The following is a 10491-nucleotide window of genomic DNA, read 5'->3' as shown; positions in this document are numbered from 1 at the left end:
GCCAGGTGCCTGGCCGCCGCTCACTTTCCAGCACCGTTAAGGGAGCAGGACGGCCCCCGAGGGCTGGGCAGGTGCGGAGGCCGGGGGAGGGGAGGCGCGGCGCCTGGAGTGCGACTGTCCGCCAATCTCCGCTGGGAGGGCGCGCGGAGGGGGAGGGGCGCCGTGTAAAGGGGTCGGGTAGGTGGTGGGCTAGATAAAGACGCGTCTGGAAATGCGGCCGGGCAGTAGCTGCAGCGCTGGGAAGCGGTAGGCGGAGCGGACGCTCAGAGCGCCTTGCCAGTCCCCTGCCCACTGCCGGGTTCTGGATGTTCCTCGGCTGCCCACTGCGCTGTAAGAAAAGGGCCGCCTCTAAGCCCATCTTGGCGGGGTAAGTCACCCTATTCGCTGGGGGTGGGGGGCGTGAATAGGGGTTCAAGCAGAGGCAGAAGTCCTGAAGGTAATTTGGAGATGGAACCTAGTGGAGAAAAGGGTTCTCCCTAGGCGGAATTGGGCCACGAGGTGGGGGGCTGTGAGGAGGAGGGGGACCAATGCTGGGGACCGGAGCAGAAGTCTGGGGTCTCTGAGGAGGCAGCTCTAGCTTGGACTTTGAGATGAGAGTCTGCGGGCCGCACCGGGAGCCGAACAGTTCTTGTTTGCGTCAGTAGAGACCGCCAGAGGATCAGAAATGCGTCTCAGTGGGGGTCTGTGAGGTCCTGGTCTCCGGGAAGCGCCCCCTCTTACACACACACACACACACACACACACACACACACACACACACACACACGGCAAAGAACCAGAAGAAAGGCCCTTTGGCGCGCCTCTAGCGCCTTCTTGACTTTGGTGGAGTTTAGGAGTTAAAAGGGAGCGTTGTGTCTGCAGAAAGATTGTGGACTTCTGGTGCTCAGATTGGAGAGATGAGAGGGAAATCCCCAGGAATCCCTCTCCTCTGGTGCCCGAGGGCTCTTGTAGGTCGGTTCCTTGTGTTTCTAGGCCCCAGCCCTTCCCAGTGTGTGCGAAGAGCGTGGTTTCCTCGCGTAAGCGATAACTGCATTTCACATCATCACGCCTGGCCCAGCATTAAGTGCTGAATTCTAACCCGTTAGGAGAGGCAGCTTGTTTTTCGAAGTCCTGCGGTAATGAGTTTGTCACGTGTTAAGAAGTAAATTCCGATAAGAACGTGCTTTCAGCGCCATGTTTTCGTAAGAAACCCAAATCTCCTGCATTGATATCGCCCTTATGGGGGAAGGTAGGGCTTGGCTGGACGAACGTTCCTGAAGGCAACACTGAATGCGTAATCTCATTGTAACATATTTAATCATTATAGCAGCGCGAACGAATGAAGCAAAGGGGTTTGCCTGGGGGGACATGGCGTTTGGTTCCCCCAGTGCACCGGTGATAATGGATTGGTTGGGACAGGCTCATTTGGCTCGAGGGGGGCTTAGAGCTGCGTTTTAAAAGAAAATACTGAAAGAAGCCGGTTCCATTTTGTAGCGCGCCTGGAGCCACATTTCGTGTTCAATTTAACATCCATGAAAGTTAAACCGCTTTTCTTGCCTTTTATTTTATTGGATGCATTTTCAAAGATCTCATTAAAGTGCATTTATCAAAGTCCTAACATATGTCCGGCGGGGTCTTATGCCCACACAATGAGGCTGATTAATAGAAAGAGAAATCCTAATTTCTATTACAATTTATATCCTGGGGAGATAGCTGCCTTTTTTTTTTCTTTTGAGTCAGATAATTGGGAAAATGTGTGTTTCACCTTGAAAAAAGAAGAGGGAGGAGGTGTCTCACTCTGATGCCTGTGTTCTGTACCCACAATTAATTGCATGGGGCTCTAGGCTCTAGGCCCTAAGATCAGTTCTTCTCTCCAGGGCTCACAGAGTTCCTGTGATCGGGAGGAAGGGAGTGGGGGGCTTTTCACCTGGCAGAGAATCCGCTTTGTCTCTGGGTCTGAAAAACTTCCCTACTCAACACCTTTGTGGTGCCTTGGGAGGACTGTTCTTTAGGAAGTACCCACTCATTCTTCCCCTACTAGGGCAATATTAAGGGTTTCCACAACATGGGCCAAAGAAAGAAAACACTCACCTTAGGCTTGAACCTGAAATGGGCTGAGATTTTCTTTCCCTTCAGACTAGCCTTCACTTTCTGGATCCATCTTCCTAATGGCCACGAGACTCTCCTGCCCAGCCCCTATCGTAGTCTGGCCTCATGAAAGTTGAATACTGACTGACACGGCTTTAGGCCTCCCCAACCCAGTTGCTCCGCACTGCTGCCCTACAGGCTGCAGGGATTTCCAGGGACCTCAGCTTCTTTCTCCCCAAGCCAGAAAGCTATGTCACTTGGTGCTTGGATCCACCAGAGACAAGCCTGACTTTCAGTTTTCTGGGTAGGAAAGAGTCCCACTTGTGGTACCCTGGGCCACACTGCTTGACTTCTTTCATCCAGGATGCCAGAGCTGACGCCACAGCTCACTGTAGTGCCTGCTCTCCCACCTGAAGTCAGAAGACGCATTTTGGGCCCTTTTAGAGGTGAACATCTTAAAGATGAGCGTCTTTATCGCCAGGCGCAGGGACCAAATTGGGTAACATTTTCTTTCCCCATTGATTTCAAGTGCATGCCACACTCCGAGTCTCTAACCTGTGATAAAATGAACCTTCTCCCTCCGACAAAACAAAACCTTTGTGTCCGCCAACTAATCCTTGCTGGAGCAGGAAGGTGCAACACGCTTTGTTTCGAGAGTGAATGAAGACAAACGCTTGCACCTTGGCGCTAACCAGACAATAAACTAATCCACTCAGAGGCTGTTATCTGAGATGGGATGTGGAGGGTGGGGGTAAGGGCAGGAGGGGGGGCGCGGACAGCTCAGCCACACACAGTATCAGAGGAGTTTCTTTTCAACCTCTTTTTATTCCAAAAAAAGAAAGAAAAGAAATCAAATCAAACGAATTACTGTTTCCAAATAAAAGGGAAAAGACCTTGTATTTTAAATGATTGGAAATGCTTTTGTGGGTAGGGAGGTAGAGGGTGCCGTCTAGGGCTGCTCAAGCTTTGGGTTCCTCAAGGCCACCCCTTCTTTAGAGTGGGCCCCAAGGTAGCCCCCCCCCCAGCACTTTTCCTGCCCTAAACTCCCCTGGAGAACGCACCTACCCAGCAAGCTTTCACCACCCTTAAAGGGGAAGGGTGTGAGTAGAGGGCCTCCCAATGGCCCTGAAGCCCAGAAGCGAGGTAGACAGGTGGGGGGCGGGGCCGGATGCCAACCCAGCATTCCCACCCACCTCACCCACAGGCCCACTAAACCAGGCTCTCAGGCGTGCCTAAGCCTCTCCTCACTTGCCAAAAATGTGTTCCTGTTGGCCTTGTTTGCTGCTGTTTAGACCTCACCCTTCCCCCAACAGGGGGCGTAAAGCCTCGGTCTAGGGAAATGAGAAGCTGGGAACGCGGGGTGAATCAGGCCACCCTCCGGCTCGGAAACTCCTAAAAGGCTCTTGTGTTTAAGCTACCTGGGAAAGTAAACAGGTAAACACTGGACCGACTTGGAGGGCCACTTGTCCTGGAGTGGGGCCACTTAGCCTGTGTACATTCACCTCCCCTCCAGGGCCTCCGCGGATTGTTCCGCACCCCCGCCGCCCTCTCCAGCCGCCTGCGCTTTAGTCCCTCCGGAGCCTTAGGCTGCAGAAAGCAGCTTATTGGCCTGAGGTGCCTCCCAAAGGAGGTTCTCTCCAGCCTCCAGGGAGAAAGATTTTTTTCCCCCGCACCGCCTCCCCCCATCCTCACCTCTCCTGGAGACCTGCGACTTTCTTTGTGCCCATCCTAAACTTGGGAAGAAGGAATACAGAGTTTAAGATTTGTAGGGAACCTGGAGCCCCAACGCTGAGAATAAAGACCAGGGAGAGAGTGAGTACCTCAGGCTGCTTTGGTGACGTTGGCAGGGCTGCTAGGTGATATTCACACACCAAAGAGAGCCAAGCTTGTCCCCCTCCGGCCTAGAACACATTATGATCAAACTTCCAGCACCCATGTCAACTTCGTCCACAAGTTTGCATCAGAAAAAGGCCAATGGCAGAGCCCTAATGAACTGCCCCAATGCCAGCAGAAGAGCCCAAAGCCCACATTCAGATCTGATGGAACCCAGGACATCTTTCCTCGATGCCAGAAGGAACCTGAAAAGAATTTACTAAAGAATCTGGGTTGGGCAGACTAGAGCATATCCAAGGAGAGCTGAAACTGGACACTAATAGGACCAGAACCAACTGACAGGGTGGGAATGTCCGGGACCCTAAAGAGCCGATAAGAGTGTGGGGCTGGTTCCTCTCAGCCAGTTGGGTGTGCAGAATCTCACTGAATAGGAGATCCTGGGCTCAAAAAGGCTGGGTATCATGCTTCAGGGAAGAACTCTTGGGGAGTCCTCAGAATGCAATCACCTGGTTAATGTATACGGAAAGGTGTCTTTGGTGCCTGACCCTTGCTCTTCCTGCCACAGGAAATCCAGGAGACCCTAGAGCATGCTTTGGGCACCGGACTTGCCCCTAGCCGCCAGCTGGTTCTGCACCAGCCTCCTGGCTTCCATAGGCCACTCCTGGGGGACTTGCATTTTATGATCTTCCTCTAACAAGCGGAGTTTCTCCCCTTCAATTATGAGCCTCCCAGTGGCCTCCCTGTGCCTTTTCACTTGCAAATGTCAGAGCTTTGGAAGCAGACGCGGGAACCAAATGGGCAACTAAGCGATGGGGAAAATGGACTTGCAAGGTCCCAGGAGAGAGACATTGAATGCAGCAGTTTCAGCAGGGTGCAGAGCATGGTAGTAGGGGGCTAGGGGAAGACTCCCTCCAACTTTCTCCGTGCCCCGCTACCCCCAGGCCAGAGGAAGGAAATACACCAGCATTTGCTGGAGTGAGGGTGGAAGAAAGTGCTGAGATCCAGGCAATGACCTGAGGGTGTAGGGGAAGTATGGCCCTGCAAGTGCTACTGGAAGGGGATCTTGTGACCTAAGATATGGAAGGACTCGGGTTGGTTGAGGCCAATAGGCAGGCACCCTGAAGAGCCTGGTCTTTGGTGAATTGGGCTGGGGCCCTCCTTCTCAAGGCTCCATTACCAGCGCCCTCTCTCCAGGATAAAAACCCAGAGGAAAAATGTTCTTTCAGGCGCTCTGTGGTACAGGCCCCCAGAGGGAAGGAAGAGAGGGGACTTGATGAACAGTAGCTGTGCTAATTAGCTCCAGGGAGATGACTACTATGTTGTGGGAAGGGAGGGAGAAATTGGGAATAAATGGAACCAGGTGATTCTAAGGTGAGGAAATGAGTAGGCTCCCTGGACAGTGTCTGGGGGTGACTCCTCCCCCCAAAGATGGCTCAGAAGATATGCATAAAGGGACACTTCTTGCCAAAAGGCCATTTTCCACCCAACCCAAGAACTGGCCTGGCCCTTCCCCATCCCTGGAGCCTGCTGCTCTAGTCCCCAAGAGAAAACCGACCTCCACTTGAAACAGAGGAATAAGAGCAGAGACCATAGGAGGACCTTTTCTGCAGTGCTTGGATTGAGGAACTTTTTCTGGCCATTTATTTATCTTAGCAACTGAGAAACAATGGCTGGGGCAGGCCCACCCACCCCTGTTTCCAAACTCTAGGTCCCTCTACTCCTGGAGAACCAACTTCCCTCCTCAGACTTGAAAGGGCAGAGAGCTCCCACTGAAGTGGGTGGTGGGGAGAAAGAGACACGGGGGTGGGGGGGGCGCAGCGGGGAGAGAATGAGAAAAACAGACTGGAGAGAGGGATGGAAAAAAAGCAGGAAAAGTAATGGGTTCGAGGAACACGATTCAAACCAGTTTCTAATTCTTGCAGGGGGAAAAGAAGGAGGGGGAGAAAAAAGAAAAAGGAGGAGAAAGAGGAATGGGGAGCGTCGACATGAAGGGGTTTCCTTAATATTGTGGACGGATTCAAAAATGAATGAAGAGATAGTCCATTGAAAAGGGTTGAATGCCATGACAACTAGGAACAACCTTAGATTTATTCCAAACAGTTAGGACCCATTGAAAGAGAGCGTCAATCATGTATTATTTCGCCACTGAAATAAATGCAAAAACCGAGCCAGGACAAAGGCTTCCAACGGGAGCGGGACATTTGTCTACATTTCGCTCATTGTCCGCAGCTTAGCAATCGGTTTGTATTTGTGTTTGCCCGGGTCCGACCACCCAGGACGCGCCGACGAGGGGCTCGTTCTAACCTGGGCCATTGTCACCCACGTCACATACTGGGGATGAGGCAGTGAAGGCTGCAGAAAGCCGCGGAGCGGCTCGGGGAGAAGCGCTCTCGCTGGGCGCTGGCAACCCGGGGGCAACGGGGGCGCGGCGGCGACTGCAGCTGTGCGCGAGGACACGGCCGCGCCCGGGCGCTCCTCTGGGCCAGCGCTGTGGCGGCCCCGGTTACAGGCTGAAGGGGAGGCAATACCGGACCCCCGAGTGCGGCCTTGTCTGCCCCTCCTGCCCCCAGGCAAAGCACCCTCCTGACGCTCTTTCCGGGGCGGACAAGCATCAGGTAGCAAATTCCTTCCACCCCACCATCAAAAACAAACTCAGGGGAGGGGCGAGAAGTCAGGCGCGGAGGAGGAGGTGCTGTCCCCCAGGAAAGTTCAGTTCTCTGGCTGGTAAGAGGTTGGGAACGTCACACACCTAAAGCAAGCTGAGACCCTGGAGCGTGTCCTCGGAACGCATCCGTAGGGCGTCCAAAAGGAGACGACATTAAAGGACTCGCTCGGGCGAAGAAAACATAGCACCGTCCGCTTGCCCTGTGACCCCCTCGCCCGCGGCTTTCGGAGGTCCTCACCAAGGCTAAAGACAGCGCCCCCGCTCCCCCCTTCCTTCCCGCCGCTGCTCTAAGGCTGGAAGCTGGAGAGGGAGGAATAATAGGGGGCAGGAAGGTTGCGGGGCCGTCTGCCCTTCCCTCCACCCGGAGAACGCGGCCCGCAGAGCCCGGAGGCAGCCAGGCCGGGGTCCGAACCCTGCCTAAGTTAGAGTTCCCCGTCCCCACCTCCTCCTCCCCAGCGACCTGCAAAATCTCATGTGAACTGCTCAGTGTTTCTCCGCCGCAAAGAAATGGAAGGGAGTGTGGGGGAAGGTGGAGTGAGGAAATAAATAAGTCTTTAGCAAATAAAGGGTGGCTGAAAGGAGGGGGTTGTCGCCCGGTGGGCTGCGGCTGGCCCCAGCCCGATCCCTCTCCTGGGTTTCGGGCTCTTTTGGCGTTAACTAGAATCAATTACTTGCCTTGTCATTTCTAGTACTCATCCTTAAGCCTCAACCAAAATATTGACCTAGGAGGCTTACAGAAGTTGGGCTCTTGCCATTTGAACCGGATCTTGTTTTAGGAGCCACCAACGATGGGAAGGAGAGATTTCCGCGGCTCGGCCTTCGCCCCCTCCCCCTTTTCCAAAGGCGCCACAAATCTTCAGTTTTCAGGCTTGCTGGGGGCGGGCGCGCGGGGGCTGGGAGGTAGGAACCGGTAAATGTTAAGTAGGATATATTTTTTCCTCCTCTAGGTGTCTGTTTTGTTTTCTCTCCTCTCCGCTTTTTTTAAGATGCAATTTACTAAAACGGCGCTTTCAAGTGTGTGGACTCGCTAGCGACGCGGTGGTCCTTTGTATGTAAATACTGGGTTAAAAAAGGCTCACCCCGTCTTTGCAATTAATTGACACATTACACCTCTCATCTTGCTCTAGAGGGCCGTTGGCTGGGAGCGCGGAGCTCCCCAAAACCCACAATTTCACATCTGCAAATACTGTCTTCATCCACTTGACTTCCAAGACCCGCCCACACGTGTCCAACCTTTGCGTTTTAATGTCTCCCCCCTTTTTTTCCACCCTTCTCTCGCTCCCTCACTGGCTCCCCCTCCCTCCCTCTTTCCCTCCCTCTCTTTCTCCCCCTCTCCCCCCTCCCCTTCTCCCCAGGTTCGCGAGTGGAGCCCAGCCTTATATGGACTGATCGCTCGGGCAATGGCCCATTTTTTCCTCGCCACCAGCCGCCACCGCGCGCCGAACGGCCGCCAGAGCCCGAGCTGACGCCGCCTTGGCACCCCTCCTGGAGTTACAAACTAGGGCCCCGCGCGCGGGTTGCCCAGCTCCCTGCGTCCATTTCCTCGTGCTTTCCGAGAAGACACAGGCGCTGCGTTGGGCTGCTGCTTCCCTCCCCTTCCCCATAGTTTATCTCTCTTTTAAAAAATAATTATCTCAATAATTAAAGCCCATCCCCCTTCCCCTCCCCGGACCCCTCCCCCCATTACCCCCACCCCGCCCCAACTGGGGAGTGCCACGAATTGACCAAGTGAAGCTACAACTTTACGGCATAAATTCCGGGGGCCCGAGCCATGTCGCTGACCAACACAAAGACGGGGTTTTCGGTCAAGGACATCTTGGACCTGCCAGACACCAACGATGAGGAGGGCTCGGTAGCCGAAGGGCCGGAGGATGAGAGCGAGGGACCGGAGCCTAAGAGGGCCGGGCCGCTGGGGCAGGGCGCCCTGGACACGGTGCAGAGCCTGCCCCTGAAGAACCCCTTCTACGACAGCAGCGACAACCCATATACGCGCTGGCTGGCCAGCACCGAGGGCCTCCAGTACTCCCGTAAGTAGCGAAACTTGGCTGCATGGTCGTGGCCACCTCTATTTCTGTGGCCACAGCCGGGGCTGGACACTGGGGGGAGAAAGGGGAAAGAGCCATTGAAACGCAGATCTCTCACCGTGGGCCCCTAGAAAGATTTTTAACACTTGTTTATGATGCCCTAACTCTTTCCTCCCTGTAAAGCGCTTCTAGTCCCAGAAAAGGACTTGGTCTCAGATATTGATTTCAAAGAGAGAATTAAGAGGAAGACAGGAGGGGAATACCTCCCAAGGCTGGTTACAGAAGTCAACCGGGACTGGTGGCTCCTGCTATGGTTCCCCCTTCCGCCCGCGGCCCCCCTCATTCCGACAGCCAGGAGGGACTGGCCTGGAGCACTGGAGCGAGCCAGAAAGACTCGGGTACGGGTAGAGGGTGGAGGAGGCTCCCGGTGGCCCGGGTATAAATAGCTCACCCTGCCCCCTGAACGATCATAGAGAACGCTTTGTGTGATGCGGCTGGTGTCAAAAAAGTCCAAAGGCAAAAAACGAAAGCCCCCTACAACCTGCCTTAAATGGCCGAGCCGATCAATGCCCGGATTGTAGGGTTTTTCTTTTAAAAATCTGCCCACGTCTCTCCGGAAAGGAAACTGCTTAAGGGGACCGAAGCCCTTAACCCGAGATGATATTCTTCCAGCGCCACTGCCCCCAAATACTCACCCACACTGTGTGAACCCCTAGAAACACGAGCCCCGTATCGACACTCCTACCGGTTCCCCTCTTCCCCCAGGGGGACACCGAGTGCTTCGTTAGGAGTGGAACGGGGCAGGGGGCAAGGCGAACACAGTGGGGTAGGGTTGCGGGGGGCGGACGGCGCACGGCGCACTGAAGATCTGGGCGCACAGGGTCTGGCCCAGTTGGCGCGCGGCCTCCAGGCACCTGACGCGCTTCTCTCTCCCGCAGTGCACGGGCTGGCGGCTAGCGCGGCGCCCCAGGACTCGAGCTCCAAGTCTCCGGAGCCCTCGGCCGACGAGTCACCGGACAATGACAAGGAGACTTCGGGCGGCGCAGGGGACGCAGGCAAGAAGCGGAAGCGGCGGGTGCTCTTCTCCAAAGCGCAGACCTACGAGCTGGAGCGACGCTTCCGGCAGCAGCGGTACCTGTCGGCGCCTGAGCGCGAACACCTGGCCAGCCTCATCCGTCTTACTCCCACGCAAGTCAAAATCTGGTTCCAGAATCACCGCTACAAGATGAAGCGAGCCCGGGCCGAGAAAGGTATGGAGGTGACGCCCTTGCCCTCGCCGCGCCGGGTGGCCGTGCCCGTTTTGGTCAGGGACGGCAAACCGTGCCACGCGCTCAAAGCCCAGGACCTGGCAGCCGCCACCTTCCAGGCGGGCATCCCCTTTTCGGCTTACAGCGCGCAGTCTCTGCAGCACATGCAGTACAACGCACAGTACAACTCGGCAGGCACCCCCCAGTACCCGACAGCACACCCCCTGGTCCAGGCCCAGCAGTGGACTTGGTGAGCACCGCCCCTCCGAGACTCGCGGCCCCAAGCCCAGGCCCCACCCCGGCGGCGGCGGCGGCGGCGGCGGCGGCGGCAGCGCAGAGGCGGCAGAGGCAGAGAAGAGGACTTAGTCCTTATGGTGTTATTATTATTATTACTATTATTATTATTATGGAGTCGAGTCGATTCTCGGCTCCGATGGGGAGGCGCCGGGAGGTTGCCTGTGCCTTCTTGGCGTGGCTGATTCCATCCACCCAGCGCTGCCCCTTCCCTCTCTCCTTTTGAACCTTTGGAGAGGGCTGAACTATAAGCCTTGTTTACAGAATGTTTGCGCAGCTTTGCTTCTTTGCCTCTCCCGGGGCGGGGGACCAAATCGTCCCGGCGTTAACGTCCTCACTTGAGAACGAGAAAAAGACCACC

At 55.4% G+C, this 10491-nt stretch overlaps 1 protein-coding gene across 1 annotated transcript; it reads left to right on the top strand.

Moving 5' to 3' along the window:
• Window positions 1-8283: 8283 nt before the first annotated feature.
• On the top strand, window positions 8284-10110 carry NKX2-2 (NK2 homeobox 2). Its single transcript, XM_016156058.2, has 2 exons — window positions 8284-8592; window positions 9528-10110. Exons 1-2 carry the CDS (start codon window positions 8337-8339, stop codon window positions 10088-10090), a joined length of 819 nt encoding a protein of 272 aa, XP_016011544.1. The 5' UTR covers window positions 8284-8336; the 3' UTR covers window positions 10091-10110.
• Window positions 10111-10491: the final 381 nt, after the last annotated feature.

This window comes from Rousettus aegyptiacus, unplaced genomic scaffold (genome assembly GCF_014176215.1).
Source record: "Rousettus aegyptiacus isolate mRouAeg1 unplaced genomic scaffold, mRouAeg1.p scaffold_m13_p_12, whole genome shotgun sequence".
Taxonomy (NCBI): Eukaryota; Metazoa; Chordata; class Mammalia; order Chiroptera; family Pteropodidae; genus Rousettus; species Rousettus aegyptiacus.
Note: the sequence above shows the minus strand (reverse complement) of the source record. Positions and strands in the feature narration are given on the sequence as shown.

Coding starts and splice junctions, on each gene's coding strand:
- NKX2-2 (XM_016156058.2), top strand. CDS start 8,337: ATGTCGCTGACCAACACAAAGACGGGGTTTTCGGTCAAGGACATCTTG. Junction 8,593..9,527: donor CGAGGGCCTCCAGTACTCCC/GTAAGTAGCGAA, acceptor TCTCTCCCGCAG/TGCACGGGCTGGCGGCTAGC.